The sequence below is a fragment of the Argopecten irradians genome, chromosome 5 (genome assembly GCF_041381155.1).
Source record: "Argopecten irradians isolate NY chromosome 5, Ai_NY, whole genome shotgun sequence".
NCBI classification, from domain to species: domain Eukaryota; kingdom Metazoa; phylum Mollusca; class Bivalvia; order Pectinida; family Pectinidae; genus Argopecten; species Argopecten irradians.
This window is the reverse complement of record NC_091138.1, coordinates 48,211,905-48,237,250: the sequence shown is the minus strand read 5'-3', so window position 1 is coordinate 48,237,250 and position 25,346 is coordinate 48,211,905. Positions and strand designations below refer to the sequence as shown.

The window sequence follows — 25,346 nt, the reverse complement described above, 5'->3', positions numbered from 1 at the left end:
AGGGTTGTGACTTGTGAGGCTAGTCCATGAAGAGTAAGATTCCTGGGCTAGTTGACACTTACTGTGTTAGCTGATAATGATTGTCTTTTCTTCCCCTCATAGTAACTGTTAAAATTCTTTATCTTCTGTAGCAGTTCTTGTCTGTAAATATACAAAAGTAAAATTTTAGAAATAAAATGCATAGAATATATATGATAACTTACTCTTTCACCTCTCTTAAAACTGCATGGAACAGCTAATTATAGAATTTCCACAGTTCAAGAATGAATGAGCTAAGTTCCAATTCATATTGTTACATTTCAAATCCAAACCAGGAAGTCTTTTAAAACAGCTCTGTAGGTAATAACATTTCAAAAATTGAAATCAACATCATGAATCTTACGGATACCAAAGTTGCAACACATATATATACCTTGCTGACCATGCAAGGTAATCATCTTCCATGTCCGGAGGAGAGGCCATTTTGAACTGACCGATACCTATTGATCATATATAGATCGGCTATATCCCGTTTGAACACATGTATATAGATCTGGCTATATCGGCCCAAGTCAAGGCCGTTATACTGCCAATCCAGTGGTATATATACACACTATAACAGCCTGTGTATATATTCATAAAGTCAATGTTGTTGCAAACAGGATACACAAAAACTCCAGTGAATTGGTTCGTTTTTCTGCCTTTAAATCACAGGAATGTAAACACAGAGCTGAATTCTGCCACCTGTACATGTGAGGGTGCTTTTCAAGTCCTTCACAAACACAGCGTTGATTCCACTACCTGTATCAATCCTATGTGAATCTCAAATCCTTCATAAACACAACTCACTCATGTAGAACAACTCACAACACTGTCAATGCTATGTCTATATTTAAATGATATTTTTTTTACACTTTACAAGTCTAACACCACTAAAGGTGAGAGCTATAGCCTTGAGCTTTCACAGATGGTGATCCCAGTAAGTGTAAGACTGGCCGTCTTATATAGACCCAACAGATGGTTTATAAACCTATATCCTTACATATAAGCAGTACAGCCGTCTCACTTGGGGGTCTACATCAACATACTATAAGCTTTTTTAAAGCTGCTAAATCATAATTCATGATCAACATTTTTCCAGCCGACAATTTGGCAGCAGTTGTATCCTTGTTCTGCATTTGACCTTATCTTCAACTTCTATCTGTGGTATTCTACCTAAACCTGGCACATATATACCAGCCTCCATCTTTATAAAAGTATACAACACATGTTACTTCGTGGTATTTTCTATTCAAGTTGCACCAGTCTTGTGAGGAGTCAGTTAGAATACTGTTTGTAGATATGGCCTCCTTTGTTACTAAACATAGACTTGCCATCAGTCTCTAGAATATTGAAAACTTCACTAAAATTTTTATATTTTTTGTTTCTATTACCACATATCAGATTTCTAATTTTCAAACTAGAGGGAGATAATCTAGAATTAGAACTCTGCTGAGAAAGTCTTATCAACAACTTTGGTCTGGGGGCCAGTCTAGGGGGAGATAAATCTAGAATTTATTGGAACTCTGCTGAGAAAATCTATCAAGAACTTAGGGTCTGGAGCATAGTCAGTCTAGGGGGAGATAATCTAGTATTAGAACTCTGTGGAGAAAGTCTTATCAACAACTTGGGATCTGGGGGCCAGTCTAGGGGGGTGATAATCTAGAATTTATTGGAACTCTGCTGAGAAAGTCTTATCAACAACTTTGGTCTGGGGGCCAGTCTAGGGGGAGATAATCTAGAATTTATTGGAACTCTGCTGAGAAAATCTATCAAGAACTTAGGGTCTGGAGCATAGTCAGTCTAGGGGGAGATAATCTAGTATTAGATCTCTGTGGAGAAAGTCTTATCAACAACTTGGGATCTGGGGGCCAGTCTAGGGGGGTGATAATCTAGAATTTATTGGAACTCTGCTGAGAAAGTCTTATCAACAACTTTGGTCTGGGGGCCAGTCTAGGGGGGAGATAAATCTAGAATTTATTGGAACTCTGCTGAGAAAATCTATCAAGAACTTAGGGTCTGGAGCATAGTCAGTCTAGGGGGAGATAATCTAGTATTAGAACTCTGTGGAGAAAGTCTTATCAACAACTTGGGATCTGGGGGCCAGTCTAGGGGGAGATAATCTAGAATTTATTACAACTGAACAACTTAGGGTGAGATAATCTTGCACATTTCTATTCGATGGTAAATATTTTTAGATAAAAATGTGTCAAGAACACTTCTGGTCATTTTACCTGGTCATCAAATTTGCTTTATAGTCCCTAACTGGAATCTATGTTCAAGTCATTCAAATCAGTTTTATTGCTAGTGTAGCAGAATCGTGATGAATCGTTATTCCTCAAGCAACCACATGACTACAGATTTACAGAAATCTTACTATTGACCATTCGGATGGACATAGATTGCCATTTATCTGCAAATCTCTGAGTCTCGTGCACAGACCTAAATCATCTGAAATCTCATCCCTGTTAGAGCGCAGCAATAAACATTGAGAGTAAATGTAGACTGGCAGGACTAAATGGGTAGGTTAGTGGCCAGACATTGGCCTAGTTCCAGATATAAACATATCCTCCGTGTTATTTGTGAATGAACCAAACAATCACACAGTCTAATAGCAGTGGCCACAACCGTGTAATTAGGCCAGCATGTAGTATCTCAATGGTGTATACTCCAGATCTCTAAGTCAAAAGTGTCAGATGACAAATAATAGAGTTAGTGGAAAAATCAACATCCACTCTACATGTCAGTGTTTCTGTGTACAATATATACACTATATGCTGGGATATGTGAAGTACTCTAGTTTCAAAATATGAGTGTGAATAATGACATTTAGGGGAATCTTACTGTTCTGTAGCGGGATTGGACTGGGTCGATCATCGGTGACCAAGTAGCTCAGTCGGTAGATCACTCGACTAGTGTTCGGAGGGTCCCGGGTTCGAATCCCGGTCTGGCCTCTACATTTTCTCCTCTCCTGTTATAGTTCTTATTTTGGTTAAAAATGAATTCATTTTCAGTGATTTTTTATGTACTTTGGGCCAAATAAAGGCCCTTCCCCCTTGAAATTTTTCCTGAATTTTCCCAATTTTATGTAAATATTTTCCCAAATAAAGAACTCTCTAAAATTTATTTTATTTTTAGATTTAGTAAAACAGATTTTAAGCTTTTAAAACAATTGCAAGTTTTAGCGTATCATTATATAGCAACACCAGGTAGTTGCACGATAAATATGATTACATTTTACATTCATGACGAAAAAATACCTATGCAGAGCTAGATAGATCGAGTTTAGTCAATTTTCATGGACAGTCTCAAGGTTACTGATTTGTATTTTAGTATACATCCAAGTCTGGTTTTATATCTTATTTTCTTTTGCAGACTGTTAGTTACATGTACATTTTGAAAAGGGCCAGCATTTTCGCTGTCGGCGTGGTCCAGATAGACAAGCATATTTTTTATATGTGCTGCTATTGTTGGTTTGAGAGCGAATAGTGAAAGACCCCATTTTCAGAACATATCTGAATAAATCAAACTTGTAACCTTGATGGAAGGTCAGGATCGTTTTTTTTTAATCTACAAAATAGAAATTGGTCTCTTTCAACTTAGCAAGCCACAGGTATTATCTGCCTTCATGTAATCACTTGCTGTGTCGAAATGGGTTCTGATTTGCAGATTAAAGCCTATCTGACCACAAGTGATGACCTTAAAAGAAAGTCAAGCCCTTGGCTTACAAGATATTGAAAATAACTGACCATTTTTTTTCCCATGACCATTTGACTTTAAAGTCAAAGTATAATTTTCTTAAAAACAAACTTGGTAGCCATTTATCCATGTACATGTATCTTGCCCTTATCTTTGTGTTAAATATGTATGCATGCTAATAATTAATAAGAATTCAATAAGAATTTTAGCTTAATTATTAACCTTTTTTGATTTAAAAAAAATTAAAAGTTCATAGCAGTCATTTAAACAAACTTTGTAACCATATTCATCCTTGAAGCTTGTGACAAGAATTAATTTAATATCATTTCAGATTATTTGATCCATTTGACCTTAAATAAAGGTCAAGGTCATTCATTGGAACAAACTGGTTATCTCTTCATGTCAGCATGCGTGCCCTATATAAGGTCTGTATGATGCTGTATAAGCCCCTTAGATATTCATTAAAATCCCTGTGAATGTTGGTCTAAAGCTGTTGACACAATGCATGTCTCAATATAAGTCCAGTGAATAACCAAAAGTAAAATTTATCAAAATATCAAAATGGCCTTCCTCAGAAAATCTGACACGAAACAAATCAAGCAATCTTAAAGCTGATGTGCGACCAGAGGAGTTTGACGTTCGGTCAATATACAATACGTATATATCTGAATACCCCATACATACTATATAAAACATCTTCTATGTCTATACATGTATATTTATATGTTTTAAATTAAAGCTTGATATTGGCCTATTTTATTGACAGTGCGTGGTGCATGCGACTAAAACGAAACTGGTAAGATATGAGGCTAAGCACGTGCAATTTAACATTTAAATACCGTCCTAGTATTGCACACACACTTAAACTTAAGAGTTACAAATTGTACTAAACTAAAGATGTTGATTAAATCACCTGGTAAGTCTTTTTGACGTCATCATTCAATCGCTTGCCAAGTCGGCACTCCGACATCAACAGATCTTAGGTACACACACACTGACCTCTATCGGTCCTGTCTCCATCCTCTATTTCCTGGTAAGGGGATGTAACTCGTACCAAATTGATAGAACTGTATCTACTTGCTTGATGGACATGATTTGGTCAGAGATTTAATCTCTGATTTGGTGTAGGCCTATGTCTAACTTCAGTATTATTGTAAAATATCAATTAATGATGACCAAGCTCAGAATGCCTAAAGCTACACACATATCAGTTTTTTTTGTGTGTGAAAAATATAGATATTTAATGATACATTTTAGGTCTTGGTAATTCTCTGATTACTTATATCATGTATATATAGACTGCAAAGCTCTGGCATCTATATAGACCATAGATGTCATAGGAAGATAGTTTAATGCTTAAATAACATGGAGCGATTTTCATTGGCAGTAAGCTAACATGCAGAAAATCCATTATGACGTCATGGCAGAAACAATAAAATGACGTCAGGAATAATGACGTGACGTGATAATGATTGTGACTTCTTTTTATATGTTTACAAGCGTAACGTCATACTTTGAAGCGTGAGTTTCGCTTGCAAAATAATGACGTCACAATCAAGATACCAACCCAGACGGAAGGGAATTCTGTAATATGCAAAGACGGAATATGCTCCGACAGCTGAGTGACGGATGATGTAAATTTACTTACGTTTCAGAATCAAATTGCGGCAGTGACGTCGACGTCGACTCTGACTCCATTGAAGCCACTGTTTGACTAGAACTGGTCCTCCGCCGTATCACCCCCGGTTGTTTACCGTTAGCCTGAACTTCGTAAACCATTTTAGGAGCAAACGAGGGAAGTTCTTCGTTATACAGCGTCCCCTGGTCACCGCTCTTCCTGTAGTTGGCCGGAGAGTGGACATTTGACCCATAGCCGACCATCTGGGGTCCAAACAGTGCAGCATAACATGGTCTATGACAGTATGGTAAGCCCTTGTGCTGAAACCAACAGAAAATACATTAAACTAAGTAATTAGTTAGATGTTAAATCGAATCCCTCATTTTAGCATACACATGTATGTGTACCTCTATCAATGAAAGTTGTGCAGATCTCAGTCATATAACTTTCGTATTTTTTAAAATCAAAATAATAATTAGATTATATACATTGTATGTGTAAAAATGGTGTATAGTGTGAAATTACCACATGCCGACATATTGAATATCTACATGTTTGGTATTCGTGTCCTGCCTGCATAGGTTTTTCGAATTTGAGACCTCGAGGTGGAGAGCTAGTTTTATTCTGTTTGGACACCTTGATATTTCACCCAACGCCGACATAGCAAAGACGTACACAATGCAGTCGTATTGCATCTTTGATAAAAAAAAAGTCAAGTAAAATCGAGATTCAGATTCAAAGTTCCTCTGTAATACCCGAGAAACCAACTGCCGTACAAGCAACACTATATATATACTAAAGGTTAAATCTGTCTCGAGATTTATCAACTGTGTAAGCAGGGGTATTCCATTTTCTACAATAGAACTTTCTCGCCAGCGTTTGGTAAGATTTGATTTATAGAATATATTGTCCAAAGAATCCCACAGAAGCGCCAAAATAATTGAATTTCAGAACTTAGTTGTTATACGGATACGATATGGATGCTTTTTATTGATTTCCCACCTCGGCATCACTCGGCGTTCCACAGACAGTATATAGGGTTAGATCACATTTTAATGCTCAGGAGTTTAGACTGGTGGTCTTTATAAAGTGAGATACATATGAATAAGAGTTTCTATTAAATCTTTGAGAGATACAGATTTTATCAGTGATAATAATTCGTAGATCATGACACTCGTTTCCTGTTGAGATGTCGATGTTGTGACCAATTTCACTTTTTAATATGACATTGCATGTTAAATATGGTATATCTATCAATTGTTTATAAAACAAAAAGAAAGGGTTCTAAAGTTTCAGAAGCTCTCGGCTGATGGGAAATAAAAAGTAGACTTTAGTTCCAATGTATGCTGACGGAGCATGTTTCTTTAGCTCAGTCGGTAGAGTCGTAGATTTTCACGCCGGAAATCCGGGTTCGATTCCTGAACGAAGGCTCGATGGTACATTTAATTATATTGTATGTTTCTCTGTTCTTCGACATATGTTAAGAACTCACAATTTACAAGGACGCAGATGAAAGGCATTGCAATGTTCCAATATATTGATGGCCCGGACTGATAATCGACACCAAACCTCGCAGGTTTCAACGTTTCAGTTTGCATCCTTGGATTATAATTGTCTTTAACGGCAACTAAAGAAACGTAATTATGTGTGTCGACAAGGAATATCTTAAGAGCGCAGGGACTTTGATGACTGACCGTTGATTGAAAATTTTTGCTAAACCTGTACTTAAGGGGTTCGATTCCATGGTCTGGCGGGGAAGTGGATTTAGATGGTCAACGCGACCAGAAATAAAGCTTATCTTTACGATGAACTACCAATGCCCACACTAGTTGTGACCACTAAGGGGCTTTAGGAGACACATAGATGTTTCTAGGAAGTACTCGGACAGATATAAAGAACGATCTCCCGCCGTGGTAATGTCTAGACCGTTATTACCGTACATAAATCAGTCCTGAAGGTGGAAATGTCTCGCGCTGTGACGTCATATAGACTAGACTAATAGCTAGGTTGGGACCTGTTAACCGTAAAATGCCTATGTCTAGCCTTGTGCAATATGTCTACACTGGGAAACGGTTCCTCATTTTCCACAAAATTTGTGATGATAATGTAGCAATTTTGTAGCAATTTCTGTGGAGGTCACAGGAAATGCGACTACGCTAGCCATTTATTTAGGGCTCTCCTGCAACCCAAGGGTTTCATGATATGTATCGTACTGAACACCTTTGGCTAGCAAAGTTGCATGAAATTGTGACGACAAATATATTTCATATTTAACGATAGTTTCATCATTATTTAAAATATTTATTGTAAGCAATATCAAAATACAATATTAAAAAAAGAACATTCAGTATGACCAAGATACAGAGAAACCGACAAACCCAGTTCTGATGTGACACTAACTCCTTGACCGCAGATCATATTGGAACTATTTGGATGAGTGTGCTTCAAAAGTCTATTGTTTCTTTTTCCTCAGTCATCAATTTTTAACATTGTCTAAATTTACACGCGTTCTAAAATTACGTGCAACCATACGTGTATTCTAATTTGCATTAATATACATGCATAACATTGCATGTACTCATATTCATTAAAACAAACTAACAAAGCTTTCTATGGATGTTGGACTGGTGACTTAAAAAAGGTGAAAAATCTTTGCTTAAATTATTCTCAAATACTTACACAAAAGACGTAGACCTACATGATAGCAAATTGTTCGATGGCCAAATTAAAACAACAAGGTGCTCATTTAATGCTAGCCATTACTGTGACGACACCTATCTTTTCTCGTTACGCCTTACTCCGACGGTATAGTGAGTAATAGGTATTGATCAAGTCAGATTGATAAAAAGATGATTCACTCGGAGATAAGGATCGGAGCCGATTAATTAATTTGTTTGTTAGGGAAATCACTACGTACAAACATTCAGCGACAAAATAGCCTTCATTACCGATACAAACATATTAAGATTTTAGGCTTTATTGTAGAATGATTCAGACAGATGTTCACTTAAATGCCGTCATTAAAACGTCCTTCTGTGTCAGTTTCATTGTAAAGATATGTTACCGGCGAATTTCATTGCAATACGAATTTCATATGCGGGAGAATATATTTCCAGGCAACAGGAATATCGATCCGGTGAAACGTCATTTACATCTGTGAAGCCATTCACCGCAACAACACGAAACAATCTGATAATCCACATGACAAGATAACTTCCTTGATAGTGTTTTCCTTCAGGCATTTCTTTAAAACATCCATAAAGGAATTGCAAGTGCTATGACAAGGCAAGTAATAGCGAGAAATTAAAAGGGATTGCTCATCATTTGAACATTTTGTAGTCACAAGATCGTCACATGTTTTTTACTAAATGCGTCATTCAAGCGTGTGTGTTTTGGCCGACTGTGGTATGTTTTGTGTTTTCTAGTAAAAAGTTTCTTACTTTTTTTATAGTGCTATCCAAAGAATACAACCGAAGACTCAGAGCAGCACACCTCGCTCGGTTTCATCATGTTAACAATGGCCAAAACAGTCTCCCAATTCCCGATAAGTCGAGCTCCAGGAATGATCATAAATTGTTGCTCTGTATACTCTTAGTAGGTAATGACAAGAGGGAGGGGAAGAAACTGGGACATTTCTCACGTCAAACGGATGTAGAAGCTGGGACATTCCTAACGGCAAGAGGACAGAATATGGAAATTCCTTACGATAAAGGGGCAAAACTGAGGCAATCCTTACGACGATGGGACACAAATTGGAAATGGGGCAATAGGAAAGGGAGGCGAGGTGAAAGGAGACATAAGGGAGAAAGGGTGTGTTGTAGAGGAGAAGAAGTGAACAAATGCTGGCGTTCCGCAAGGGTCGGTATTAGAACCATTACTTTTCATTTTGTATATAGGTAACATATCGGATAATAGCTTAGTCGTCTCATTGATGGAGGTAGTAGGTGTACTTATACCAATTGCATATTTATTGAAAGAACTGTGCTATAGGATTATTTTCCATCGACATACTCAGGCAATCCAATATGAATGGAATTAACATCAACACAATTAACGCCAAGAGCATATTGCCAATTCTGTCAACTGATCAACTGAATTTCATAAATGAGAAAGCGTGAAATCAATATTAATTATGTTCTAATATTTTATTCATGGCGCATCGTGCTGAGAGCAACACAAGTTTGAACTAACGGTATTTCAACTAGACTTACATAAATATTTCAACTTTGAACAATACAAATGTAGATCGCTGAAATTACGAAAGAGTCGACGACTGTCATGGCTGTTTTTGATTGGGGACTGACGGCTTTTTTTACAGGCTTACACCCGGTAGGACTGGCTTCATTGCGATGCTTTAGGCATAGCCTATAGGGACCGTCACCTTCACGCGAGTTTGGAGTGACACCAATATTGATCACGTGGTCCAGCCGCTGTATCATCTCCTGCATCATCTAAATTGAGGAGCACCGGTCGATATTGCCAAACCTGTCGTAATATTCTCCTCATTTACCCCATAAAAACAGTCTAGGAATTCTCAATGGAGCAGGACGGCTTAATTGATTCTCTTTTAATGACACGTCGGTCATCCTTAAAAACTAACGATATGCGAAATTCATACACAAGGTATGAAAACAGATTCGATTGAGGTTCGTTGATATTTGTATTCTATACGAGGACAACTGAGTAAATATGCAAAACACATAATTTGGTAAAGATGGCTCAGACATTTTAATATTGATGGGCAAATAGATAAATTGCAGATATAATATACTTTTTCTGGAAGACAATTGACGAAATATGACAATTTTATTATCCGTGACGTATCCGGCCTCGAAGTCATGATCTACAGCACCCAATCGCCTTGCCAAATATACCTGCGACTTATACACCATTGCGCTACATTCACGTCCTCAAAAAAAAGTGTCAACTTAAATGTACAGAGACACTTTTATTAATAAACTATACAGCCAAAGTAGTGGAGGGCTAGTGGCAGAATATCAGACACCTTAACCACTCAGCCACCGTGACTCAGAGATGAAGGGCTAGTGGTAGAATATCAGACACCTTAACCACTCAGCCACCGTGACTCAGAGATGGAGGGCTCGTGGTAGAATGTCAGACACCTTAACCACTCAGCCACCGTGACTCAGAGGTGGAGGGTAAGTGGTAGAATATCAGACACCTTAACCACTCAGCCACCGTGACTCAGAGGTGGAGGGTTCGTGGTAGAATATCAGACACCTTAACCATAGCCCTGACTCAGAGATGGAGGGCTCGTGGTAGAATGTTAGACACATTAACCACTCAGCCACCGTGACTCAGAGGTGGAGGGTAAGTGGTAGAATATCAACACCTAACCATCAGCCACCGTGACTCAGAGTGGAGGGTTGGGTAGAATTCAGACACCTTAACCACTCAGCCACCGTGACTCAGAGTTGGAGGGTTCGTGGTAGAATATCAGACACCATAACCAGTCAGCCACCGTGACTCAGAGATGAAGGGCTAGTGGTAGAATGTCAGACACCTTAACCACTCAGCCACCGTGACTCAGAGGTGGAGGGTTCGTGGTAGAATATCAGACACCTTAACCACTCAGCCACTATGATCCAGAGGTGGAGGGCTAGTTGTAAAATGTCAGACACCTTGACCACTACCTTAAAGTTACCTGGTGGTTAAGGGCTAATGGCACCCTAATCATTCTGTCATCGCCACCAGATACAGTACAGCACACAAGACAATCGGTTGGTAATTAACATGTGTTATGTCCTCAGTGATGCTAGTGTTAATCTCAACACATTACCAAAATCAATATCGGCACTGGATTCCACAGGGTTTATCATCGACAGTCGGCGAAGTAAAAAAAATATGGGGAAACTGTCATCTCCATAAATGTCCGAACTTCTCTGCGACACACAAATTATTCTCGCTATAGCTGTCACTATACGGGGGAGATTGAAGTACGGATTGAGGGTTCACGCGCGAACTATGACGGTAACCGGAGGCACGTGCGTCGCTCGCGAGATGATTTTCATTGTAGATAATAATACCAGTGTCATCCACGAGCTGATTCTTATCGCTTGCATTTGCATATTGAACCTGTTGTATCCCAGAATATGGGGTAGCGGAGTGCAGAATCGGGACTGAATTACCATCGCGACATTGAGTAACCTAAAATTGATTTGCTGCTTCAATAATATGTTGTATAGCAGTGTCTGCTTTCATTCGAACTCTTCGGAATTCTTCGCTATTTATGTATCGTGTACTATTAGTGTTGGTTTGGTTTTATTAGTCTAAAAATCAGTCATTTATGGATGTGCCAGGTTTGTTGCTGGAGAAATGCCGGAGTACTCGGAGAAAAACAATCGACCAGAGGTCATTACCTGGCTACTGCCCCACATGGGATTCGAACTGGTGTAGAACCCTAAAATTCATACAAATGCCCATTTAAATCTCGCACCGAAAATCTTACATATCATATGGAAATTTGCCACCGATAAACTTGGGTAATGGTATCAACTTAACGATTGTTATTGCCGACAAACTTGAGTAATATAACCAACAGGATTATTGATAAGCATGACCTTGGGTAATGTTGTTACCAACATCAACATGGCGATTGTAATCTGGTCAAATTTAAGAAGCAATGATCTCCATTATAACTTCTTAAAGCTAATTTTCTACAACACCTCCAATGTCGGAAATCTTCCTTCTGAATCACGCTATTATCTATTTTGATCTACTCCTAAATAGTAATACGTAAAATATGTAATGGCCGAACTCCCACACAGGAACTGTTCTACTGTTACGTCAAGGATGTACCGCTATTTTTGTCGTTTACCTTGGTGGTTACAAGATCCTGATTACCTATTCAAACCAGCCTCTAATTATGGGACAGAAATAGACGGCCACCTAAGATTTACATTGAACTGAAGATCAAGTTGTGGTTCAATCTAATCCGGTCTAAATCACGTAAACGTGACAAATCGATCGATCAACAGACTTTAACAGCAGCTCTAAATCGGTAAGCAACGTCTAATATATAGAGACTTTACAACACTAAGATTGGTGGAGGTATTTTCCAATGTTTGGAGTACAGACGTAGTGTCTATGTATACGGATGGTATATTTGTATGAAATATTCTTCGATAATTCGTTCGTGGTTTGGAACTGTTTTTGAATATTATAGAGTTATCTGCCCTTGCGGATAGGTGTTGATTGCGACGTCATGTGATAATTTTCATAGAAAACGCTCACAAAATGATGTCACAATGGAATCTACCCACAAGGGGTGTAACTTTGTAATATGCAAAAACGGAAGATATCTAAATATATTCGTGATGAGCTAATTTCGGTTTGTTCTTTTTCTTTTTTCAACATTCGATGAACAAGCGACGCCATCACGTTACCATGGTGACGGTAATCCTTATTGTCACCCATATTTAAAACTCTCCCGAAGACGCAATGGGCACCATGTCGACGGAGATATGTCATGCATGTACGTGCACCTCTTATTTGGGCGCGACGAGACTGCATCTGCATCCTATGAGCATATTTAGCCAATATCTGAACGTGTTTTGAACTACAGGTAGGGTTTTTGGAAACGTAAAAGGATAGAAAATATCTTAGTCAACCATCGATTGTTTCCTTGTTGTTGGGCCAAAGGGACTGGCGTTAATCAGTGTTCTATGGTTTTCCAAATGTAACGCACATTGGCTAAAACGTCAAGCTGTGATTGAATCTTTTCAAAACTGAGGACTGGAGAACCACATTTTGAGCCCTTATAGTTGCTTGGCGAGGCTTTATTAGAGATAAATACTTCTCTATGTCCTAAAATAGACTCCGCTCAAGGCTTTCTTCTTTATTGCAATTTCCATTCTAAAAAGGGAACTTATTGTACGTCTTTAAAGACTGTGAAATGACAGATAAATCCTTGTAATCCTTTAATTAACGATGCGACCAACTTCTCCTAAAGTTAAAAGTCAATTTATTATCAACTTGTGCAGTGTTCGAATATCAGAATGGCTTAACGTTCGTGTCAAATAGCGACCAAATGCAATTACACGTACATTGAGAGCCCTTATACCAACTGGGACAGATAAGAGTAGGGTGTCTATCTATAAGAATAGGTATATGATATATTGCAGATAAGTACTTTGTTGAGGTCACCGTGTGTTGAATGTTGATCCGTGATATTGAATACTGAAAACGTGTACATGTACTGAAGATAAAACGTCCCAAACCAAAGCGAAAATTCTTCAGATGTTGAACGTCTTGGTGAAACTAATTCGAGCATACTAAAAAAACAATGTAGAGAGAACTGCGATTAAAAGTTTAAGCTGTCAAAAATTCTTGCCTGGACATTATCGATATAAACGTGCAATAAGGTCATATATTGGCCTGGATCCAAAGGTCGGAGGTCAAAATTTCTATTCGAACACCCAATGGTGTTGCACAGGGTGCTCCCATTTGTCCCCCTAGATTTGAACCGTTAAAGGACAGATTTAGCTTATTATCCATCGGGAACCTTCTAGCTTTATGCCATTTTAGACGGACAATTTACGTCATCGTTTCCCTACATTTGTACTTGGATTTAAATCCTTTACGTGCGTCTCCTAGCCCACAGACTTACCTCAGCATGTGCCCCGGGGGCCAGGATTTTGCCGCACTCTTCACACTTCAAACATGACGGGTGCCAGTTCTTCCCCAACGAGGTTTTGCGCTCAGCTGAAAATAAAGGGAAACTTTTATTACTTATAGATGACAAAACTTTATAAAAAAAAAATCGACAGAGGGTCGTCTACATATAGTGGTCTCCATACCTAGCTCTTGGTGATTCCCTGTGCATGTCTACCTGCAAAACGAAACGAAACGGAATAGTTCCTTTTGTTTCATTCCATTTTGCTTCGTCTTGTTTTCGGGTTGCACTTTACAAGTACTCTTTTAAGCATACCTCTCCAAGTTGCAAACTCTCGGAGAAATTTCCGGCAATCTTCGGAAATACGAATATTGCCGAAAATTTCTCCGAAACTATTAAACCCAGTATTGCAGAAGTAAATATCATGAGAACCAAAAGCCAGTGTACATGGAACATACGGGTATCTCCAACAACTTCCTGTATGTTTAGTTGAACACCAATACACCTTGTGCAAATAATACAGCAAGCAACAAATGACTGTAGTCAGAACACTTGTGTTGAATTATTTTACGAGTATGGACAAACACACAATTTAGCTACAACAATTGACTGGTAGGCTTGAGGTGGAAAATACCAGGAAGCGCCGTGCCTTCTCGAGTTTGACAGATCGTCCACTTTACTTGTTCAAACATTACCGTTTTATTTTGTCACCGTAAGACCTTGGTTTACGTATATAGATGTTCCTATCGTGCACATTTAAGAGACAGACTTCGCCGAGACGGTTAATCGTGTGATCACGGAGAGAAAGGAGAGCCTTGTCAGGGTAAAATCAATCCCCCAGACACAGGACAAGTATCTATATATTTCTGGAAGCCACAAAAGTCGTGAGAAGCACGTGCAAAACAAACCATTAGACGCGTGTATTGCATGTGCTTCTCACGACCTATGTCGCGTCATCGGTGAAATATGCAGATATGTTTGGACAGAAAAAACCGATAGGGCATGCAATAACATGATGCAAACTTATTTTTTTTTCCAACGGAGCAGCAAAGTTGGGCAGGGTGTTTTAAGTATTTGAAATAAGCCAGTTTGAACTGCGAGCCTCTGTTTTAGGAAATCGAAAATATCTGGCCATGTTCACCTTGACAATGCTATATTTAGTTCACTTTTAATCCAATGTAATGTCAATGAACAATTATTGACTTTGTATAAAGTTATTGCGAAGAATTGTCAACCACAAAAAGAAATGTTATCAAACATCGAGAAGCTAAGAAAAATATTCGGTTAACAAGCATTTTGAAAAATTCTGAACAAAGACGATTGCTGTTTTTCTACAAAAAGTAAAAGGCTGAAACGTGGGTAACCAACGATGGCGAAACAATACGGACGCACGAATATCAACTTAATTTAGACCATGCTTCCATCGAACCTTGATCAATATAGTTCCTGTCATCAGAATTGGACGAAAACGCACATAAAAAAGGAAATGAAAGTATGTCTATCAATGTATTAATAAATGATAAATAAACTTGATCAAGGACATCAGAAGCATGAACTTGACCATGGCCTTTTATTAGCCTCGGGTAACGCGACTTAAATGACGATACCTTTCTATAATAAATTGAATGTGTATTACACTAACCCAAAGGTAAACACAACGCCTGCCCCGGAGAGATGCCCTAGAGGTAGTTGATTAAAAAAAACCGTGGGCACGTGTTCAGTCATAGATTAAAAGCAATCCTTTGTCCGCGATCACTTACAGTTTCATATAACAATGTTATCTGTTCTGATCTCGTTATGAACAACATTCATAAACCGATAAACGTTACCTTTTATGCGGAAAACATTATGATGTTTTACAAGTTATACAACAGGAACTAAACATAGAAAATCCGTGTCTGACAGCTCAAAACAGTGTCGTTTAATGCAAACAAGGCATGTAAGCTATACATGAAAGGGTTGGCAATGTTTCAAATGACAAACTTATGAATTAATTTGCTAGTAAGATGTCAAACATATCAGTGGTTGTGTAAACAAGACGCGAGGCGGTCAATATTTACAAATCGAGTATAGGCCCCTACTGAAACAGGTAGAAAACAGGTACCCAGACAATGTGCCTTTACTTTACTATAAAATATTCATACATTTTTCGCATACGTCAAAGAGATTTAGACGTTTCAGACTTTTAAGCAACTCACTGTTTAGCAAAGTTATTGAATTCATGTAACATTTTCTAGAGCTAATTACAAATAGAATTGGAGGCCAATTTATCTGACTTTCCACTACGTTCGAGGGTCCATATTAGGAAGTTTATTCATAGGTTGTGGAAGTAGGTCGATGGTTTTATTCCGAAAACTTAGGTTTTTTTTCATTTTCTACGCTATAGAACTATCGTAAATTGTTTCTCTAAGATGGTACACGTAGTTACATGTATTAGTTTACATAACAGGTCAAACAGATCAAAACATCGGCTTGTATGACCATGTCACATTCGCCATCAATAATTCAACCAACCCTCGAATGCACTGAAATAGATTTTTTATCACAAAAAAACACCCATTAGATTACAATGTACTCAACATCTCTCAGATCGATAGCAGCATTCGCGTGACGCGACATCGTTCAGTGAGCCGTGATGGGACGTCACTGACATTGTAGGAACGAATGTTTGTTGAATTTGCTGAAACCTTGTAAATGGTGTCACGTTTCTAGTACAAGGTCCGTAATTGCAATCGATGATGGCTGTTCATATCTGGAATTCAATGTCACCTTTCATCGCTAAACATCCGTCGAATTCACATCATTTGGTAGTTTTGATCAATCAATAAGATATCAATCAATGAAATATTGACTATAAAAGCAGTTGCCTGATCGAAGCAAGTTGTGGGTCAGTTGTATACCAATATTCAAATAAATACCACGGACTGACAAGGGAAAAATATGTTAATGCAGTAGTTCAATTTCAACTTAAAAATACATACACAGATTTCCACCCGAACGAGATGTCATTGAAGTTTGAGACAAGGTATTTATCTACTATTACACGCACGATATACTTTTTCGTAAAAGGGCGTTTAATAAAATATGTTACAGATTTCAATCCCTGCTCCAGAATTTGTTATGTAAATCCTAAGTACTAAGGGAAATGACACACAGCTACTTGTCAGATATTGACCTCGCCGTCATCTATTTGTCGATACCTCCGATCGTACTTTAAACTGTCACACAGAAAACTCGTTCATCCAGCAACAGAAATGTAAATTGAATTACGTTCAAGCTAAACGCCTAAGCTCGTTTATCGCCGACAGCGCTAAGCCTTTGGGAACTAACGTGAGTCTTGAGCTCGTTAGCGCTCATTTTTGTCTACACTGTCCCATTTTCCGTGATAAGCAATGCATTTCTCTTCGTTTTCAGTTTGAAATATTCTGAACCATTGTTGATAAACTGTCTCTGCGGCAAATCGTCTTTCTCTCTCTTTCAACATTGCCTTGACAGGAATACGCTAGCATGATTACCAACTGTCTTGTGCAGTGTTCTGGCGCCCAACGCAATTGCTTAGGTAATCTAAGATAGTGTCTGTTAAAACATGGGAAAGTGTATCAGAAGCTAATCGCCTGTAAAAGATGCGGGTCGGTGTGTTTTGTTCATAGTGTAAAATGGTATCTGTCACTGAACTGACGGAGCATGCTTCTTTGGCTCAGTCGGTAAAGCCATAATTTTTCACACCGCGGAGACCCAGGTTCGATTCCTTGTCAGGGCACTCGACAGCAATAGTGTGTAGTTTGCCTGTTCTTCTACAGGTGAAATAACCAAGAATTACATTATCATTCTGGTGGCATCTTTTGTAGACAATGCCCCATAGTTAACAGTGAAGTATAATTTAAGTCGCTTTCCAATATCGATTCAAATTTACATTTGACTGTAGAAGCCCTTCGCTTCCCTTCGTAATGCTTCGCTGTATCTCCATTTTACGGGAACTTCCGGAGCATGCAGCTCGATCGGAGCATGGCAGGCAAAGCCAAAGTAATTATTCTTATGAAAACTACGAAACAAAACAGCGTTTTAATAGCATTTATAACACCGAATTCTCTTGAGAACTGTCATCATCTGCCTAAGCTTGCTGCTCATACGTAAACTCCGCTACAATACGGTTCACGTTACACCGGCGATCGATAGCTCATTAGTTTTCTCAAATTAACTTTTTATTTTAGTCGATTCCAATTCGTTTTGGATACACCACCTATCTTAATGACTTATTTCAGACAAATCCTTAAAACTCATTACTCACTGCAAATGAAATAGAGATTAGGAACACATGGAGACATAAACTATTCCAAGAAAATGTTATCATTGATCAACGTATTGTTTTATTTCTTATCAATAATCTATTATATATAATGAAGGATAGGGATATGCGTTCAGACGATAAATGGCTTATGGCTTCGTAAATCAAAATAGAGTCCCGTTCAACCAGACTCTTGTTGGCTTCGTAAGCGTCTAGTTGAACGATGCTAATTAAGATATTATTCCCAAATCAACGCCATAAATCTTGCGATTTCATTTGTTTGATCAAAAGTAACTTATAGGCAATTGGCGACCGATCAATGCACCAGGACGTCATTGAAGACTCTACGTAAGATAAAACCGGAAACATCTACTCTGAACGCCAAGCAGACTGTACATATTTCTTCTCTCATGTAGAAACGTTTACAAAGAAGAGCATCCAGGCAAGTTATTGATTAAAGCAGAAAATGTGAGTATTGTGATTTGAATAAGTACTGAAAATGTGAGCAGATTTAAATTACGTTCATGCCTTTCGGTTAAATGTGTAAAAAAAAAGGATGGAACATTCGGAAATCTTCGTTTTTGGCTGCGAACGACAGCGCGAAATTGGATGGATTTCCAAGAAGTAGATTTCACAAACTCTTGAATGCAAATTTTGACATGCCGAAAAAGTGTCACGCTAATTCTTTGAGTTTGGACAACACTATATCTGTACCATAAGGTAGCTTAGTTTTTAGGTTTTAAGTCCTATTAACAAGCCAGTGCCCTCCCCTTTATGCAATTGTGTTGTGTGTGCGCATGTTTGTATGTTTTGTGAGGCTGCATTACAATCGGGTTTTGTGTCTCTTTGTCATAGCGAAACTCTGACCTTTTTATAGTGCTATCTTACTGAAGCAAGACATCAAAATGCGCCAAACAACACACTTATCTAAAGTGTGGGACACTAGTATACCATCATAGGCCGCAACATACAACATCTAGTTACATTTTTTTTATTTTGCACCTTTCACTACAGTCGCAAGACACATAAATAACTTTCAAACTGCCTCAAGGTCATAAAAAACAAACAAATACTTATATTTATATAGAAGAGACAATTAACATGTCATCCATTCTTATTTGATCGCACATGTACTTAGTTATAACGAGCGATATTTCACTGTAAAACATAGCTCGTACTGAAAACGTTGACAAGACGACAATTTTATGAAAAGACAAAGTACCTTGTGTCTTCGTGTGTGATTTATGGTCTCCATGGTTACGGACACCGTGTCGCCGTGACCAGTCGTGCATGGACATACCTTTGATGAGGTAATTTTAATAAAATTGAGATTCTACGGATAATATTTGACCAGAATTTTGATATTTAACATCTAATACAAATATTTTTATAACCATGGGTACTCAACTCGGTGCCTGACACTTTAAACATAGTGTTTTCTTTCTCATCCACAGGAGCTTGGCGTTCTATTAATAATCAATATATACCAATACTCCCTAGTACTTTATAAAAACACCAGGAATGAAATGCACCGCCGGTCAACTTCTTTTTTATCTATTAATGCTTTACATTATTGACAGAACTTCAAGCTCCTGTGCTATATAATTGTCGGTTTTTTTTATGACAAAAATGTTTAATCAATAAATCATTTATATACGTACAAGGTTTACATTTGTTGTCTTCTCGTAGGAGGACTTTCATTTGACACTTATCATTCATCACTTACACACATTTGTTCTTCATTTCTCATTCTATCGCGAACCATGTCTATTTTCCTATCCCGTAACTATAACGTTTTTTTTTCTCATAGTTTTAACATAATTCCACATTTGCTTGTAAAAATATATTCATTTTATACTTACTACTGTTGTGTATATACATATATTGTATTAGGCTTTGAAAATCACATCGTTTAGATGTACATATACAAGTAGTACTTTGTACTTGGCTATAAATTACCAAGTTCCTATATTAATTGACGTTAATAGCAATAAAAGCCGATGTCAGATTCAAACATAATGATACTAAATTCCTAGAATACCCAACACCATTCCCTTCAGATGTCAATACGATTCAAACCCAATAATGTTACGTTGAAACCCGTCTTAGCGACCACCTCCGAATAAAGACCACCTGCTCAATAAGACCACTTTTCTAGGATCCAAATTAAAAAAATATACGTTACCGGTCTACAATACCTTTCGGTCAAAAGACAATATCATTTTCTGTCTAAAAGTCTTTCGAGCTACAATATTGCAGTTCGTCCAAAGTGACCAATTTTAGCACAACTTTCCCTGTGTATAACGACCACCTGGCTATAATGACTTTTTTCCTCTGTCACTTGGGTGGTCTTTATAGACAAGTTTGAGTGTACAATACTGAATTCCTAGAATATCAAACGACCATACCATCCAGATAAGTGTAGTCAGTACGCGTGCCCCACCCCTTCATTTCCAGTCAATGTAAGATGCCACGTTATTCCCAGACACATTTGACGGTAATTCAAATCTCATACTAATTCAACATGCGAAGCCATACGAGCAACGTTCTTACAATATAACAAGACTCGAAGGTTCTAAGACTGACGCCAAACCACGACAGGCTGAAATCTTGAGCGCCGCCATGTTGAAAACTTGTGCCTACCTTTGTGACCCGGGTAAGTGTGGAAGCAGAAGAGGGACTTACTCGTCGGTTCAGTGGTTTTACTGTGCACAGCTCCCATGTTGTGATGTACAGGAAGTAACAGTCTTTTCGGTAACCAACACCAGGTTTTCACTTGCATATGTCATGGTTCTAACTCCAAATCTCGAATAATTCTGCCTTTACAGCACAAAATACGAAATCAATACATATCTAGCTGGCCTTTTCAATAATTTATGTCATCGCTCCACACAAAAACAATATGTGTTAATCTGTGGTTCGAAGAAATATGCTCCACGGGCGGTTGTTTTAAGGTTATTGTGATGTACAACTACGGATCAATGCGGTATCTACATTATGTCGTGTGACTTTTAGAACCTGGCTGTCGTTAGTCAAACGCTCTCGACCCGGAGTCGAGCTTCGCTTCCATTGCTTTATCATTTATCTGCTCCATAGAGGTTTCTTTGGCGTCAACATCTAGATCTAGGTGTCGCATCTACACGGTTGTAACATACGAATTCGTTCCTCACCATAATCCCACGTGTTCCAATCTAAATCCCAAGTTTCCCTTTGTGTTTTAACAAGTATCATTTTTGTGGTCACTTCAATCCTGTTACCACCTCAATCATAGGAATTCTTCCCTCTACATCTTGTGTACACAAGAGGACCTTTGGTTTGGTTCAAATTTTGGTTCCCATCCCCAACCATTGTGCTCTCATCTTAATAACACATGTTCCTCTCTCAATTACACGTGTTCCTACCTCAATTACATGTTTTCCTACCTCAATAACACGTGTTCCCGCCTCAATTACTCGTATCCTCACATCAATTACTCGTGTATATGTTTCTACCTGAATTACACGTGTTCTCGCCTCAATTACTCGTATCCTCACATCAATTACTGGTGTATATGTTTCTACCTGAATTACACGTGTTCTCGCTTCAGTTACACGTGTTCCCACCTTAATTTCATGTGTTCTTACTTCAATTAAAAAAACCCACCTCATACCCGTCCCATATCCGGTCGTTGTAATATTTTCCTTGTCACGATATAAAATCCAAAGACGTTGAATACGTAGTTGTCCAGACATGATTTTATTAAAACACTTTTCTATGAGTAGAAGCAATTTCCGGAGTGTTCGGAAATCGACCTGCAGAGACCGATATCTTGATCATAAATAGTTACAAAAAATGAGACATGGAATTAAATATACAATTGATAAAATGGATGGCCTATAACTCAACTATATTATGACTGGTCAGTACTCGCACAGGTTAGATAATTAATTAACTGAAACATACGTGAATCTGAATCTACTTACTGGCTAACATCGGGTGTTTTAGCTCCTGTATACAGAGTTTACTGGGTGCTTGGTGAATGCGAATTTCGGAATGATCACTATACATTTGAATTAATGTTTACTGCTTCTAAAACAGTTGAATAAATTTTCCAACTTTGTAGTGCTATTTCCAACCTTATACTGAACGACAACACCCTATCCAGTCACATCACACTCCACTCCTAAATGATGCGTGCTGGGTATTAGGTATATTGCCATTCCTAAATGTTATATACATGTATTCTGATATGTATTGCATGGAAAATATCCAAATAGCCTTCCTTACATGGACGAAAACGTCAAAATTGGCAATGTCGGGAGAGACAGGAAGAAATATGACAGATATATCATGCGATGATGAGAGCAGATCACCAGACAAAATTTGATATCTTTGAACGAGAAAAATTATCTTTTCGTCGACAAAACTTAATGTATCGTACGCGGCAAGGTTATGGTAAACTGGACTACAGAATTTCTGTAAGTGGAAGAAATTCTTTAGCCTGTATGTATATTAGACATATTCCGTAAACACAATTGACATCCGAGATCACACGTATATCACGTAACACATCACCTTCCTACTTAGATTACTTATTTTGAATGATAATTTATTTTCATTCCATATATTACAATTTGTCAGGTACATGAGTTCAATCAAATAATCTCTATAAAAAATTAGTCGAGATACTCAGTTTAATATGATCTGTACACCATAATTACGTTAATGAAATTCTTAACGTGTGTATTGATTTGTTATGGACGTTCTCTGTCAGGTAATAATTTTTTTCTTTTTCTTTTCTCTGTATCGCTTTTTTTCTTTGATTTGATGATCTGTTGGAGTACAAGTCCGATAAACCTGTCTTTATTATTATCATTATTATTTTTTTTTTTTTTGGGGGGGGGGGGGGGGGTGTTGGGTGGGGGGGGGGAGGGGGGCCCTAATAATGTAGTCAGGTTTAGCAGACTACTGTAGCACATTAATGTTACTTGAGTACAATAAATAATCAGCTGATCGTCGATTACTAAGTAATAAAGCATATGACATTTAAATGGAGAAACTTGAGCTGGTTGCTGTGAATAGCGATGTGCAATTACAAAGACAATATCCTATGCCATATGCGGTATTCAGATAAGATATAAAATGCATATTCTCTCTGCGACATCTTAGCTATTAAGTTACGCCCTTGATGCAGGCTTTTCACCATAAAACAGACATAACTTAAGACACATTTAATTTGGCGAGGAGTTCTCTTGTTATGTGTGTGTCATGTACAAAGATTAGGACGATTAGAGAGGGCTTACTTAAAACCACAAAGATGTAGCTAATGACAAGCCATAAATATAGGTGTATAAAACGAGATTGACCTCATCAATGATGTTGACAGGTTTCATGACCTAAATTCCAAAATCAGTCATGCGTGACCGAAAGGTATAACGACCTTTAGTGCAACAGACAACAGCCCTGAAGAAATGTACACATATGAAACAACCCAAGGGTGTTTATTTCATATCTTTTACAAAAAAATGCACAAACGGTGTACATTTCAAGCTAGATAAATATCCTAAAGGTCAAAACGACTGTCTTTTGTGGACAACAACCAACACGCGTCCCCTTTAGGTGGTGTTCGAGCAGAAAGATTTTTTATTTCTAATTTTTAACGATTTCCTTAAACTGTATAGAAAGGCGCGCTGATGTGAATAATACATTAAGTCGTTTTACTTGAGAAATACTTCGTGCAGGTAGTCATGTGTGGTATTAGAAAATGATACACACCTTGGTAATGTAAACACATGCTTACGTGACGGTCATTAGATTACTAAATACGTACTAAATGTCTACAATCAATCGATGTGTGTATTAGTTCCAAAAAGAATCGTTGATGCGAGCAACTATTCTTTAAGTAGAAGTAATAAATGCCTGTACATAGTATAGTTACAGATATGCGGTTAGTTGTTACTAATCGATATGTAAATTTACAGTTTAATTAGTAATTAGTACCCAGATAACATAATCTCTCCCCTCCTCCCCAACACCCCGTTTTCTCTCTGCATATGTCACCCCTCGCGACTCCCCTATTCTTAATCCCCTCACCAACTACATGTGCTTCCGTGGAGCGAATGCAATCAACCCTCAAACGCACACACGTGTAGCAAACATTAATTTGAAAATGCAACGTAATATGTGTAATATGAAAAAAATCAAATGATATATATGTTTACTTACCGAAGTAGACAGGTTTTCCACATTTGGAACATACTGAATTCATTTTAAATAATCCCAAAAGGCCAAAATCACCTCATTTTGACCATGGAAGGAAAACAAGAGACCGTAAGATGACGATTCTCATACCAACAGTAGCCGAACACAATCGATCGCACTAACTTCGATTTTCATGTCGTCCCACAGTGATCTCGACTGCTGCTACTACATGTAGTTAGCCGGTTTTGAAAAGGCCCTAGAGCTCTCTCTACACAGAGCGAGTTCTATACCTTGCAGTGTAAACTCTGTCACACTGTCCTTTCCTATCCATGAAAAATCCCAGGTCAAATGTACACAGTTCAGCTATCGAGAGGCTTGTAAAGTGTGTGTAATAAATTCTTTCAGTTAGGATTATACTTAGCCCAGACAGGGCTAGGACTGTCGGTATCGATAGGCCCAACAGAATCTCTAAACAAACGACACATTAAAACAAAACACAGGTGTACGGGGACGGTCGTAATATGATACGGAGCTTCTTTCTCTGGTATTTCAGTTACTTAAGATTTCATGGAAGATAATATACCTACGTGAAATCACTGAACCGAACTAGATACATAATAGAGAAGAGGACACGGCGGGCTTAGACAATATTTACTCAAAATACCAAGTAATCCGGCATTGAGACACCAAGTACTCATGAGGACAGAAGCAACACTAGCACTAAACAACAACGCCGTCGATCCTAGCCCCTCAGATTTTGAGCTCTAATACACATAGATTGAAACTATATGTTACACCTGGACGGTAACAATGTATATATCTCATACCTGGACAGTAAACATGTATATCTCATACCTGGACAGTAATCATGTATATCTCATACCTGGACAGTAACCATGTATATCTCATAC

General features: G+C 38.1%; 1 protein-coding gene across 1 annotated transcript in view; it reads right to left on the bottom strand.

Annotated features, from left to right (window-relative positions):
* LOC138324096 (ras association domain-containing protein 2-like) overlaps positions 1-24,945 on the bottom strand; it is a 36,832-nt gene extending 11,887 nt beyond the window's left edge. Inside the window, exons 1-4 of the mRNA XM_069269157.1 lie at positions 24,460-24,945; positions 13,965-14,059; positions 5,366-5,655; positions 63-141 (exon numbers count right to left, since the gene is read on the bottom strand). Of these exons, the coding sequence (XP_069125258.1) occupies positions 63-141; positions 5,366-5,655; positions 13,965-14,059; positions 24,460-24,502 (507 nt within the window). The 5' untranslated portion in view covers positions 24,503-24,945. The remainder of the gene's footprint in view (positions 1-62; positions 142-5,365; positions 5,656-13,964; positions 14,060-24,459) is intronic.
* Between the last annotated feature and the right edge of the window lie 401 nt (positions 24,946-25,346).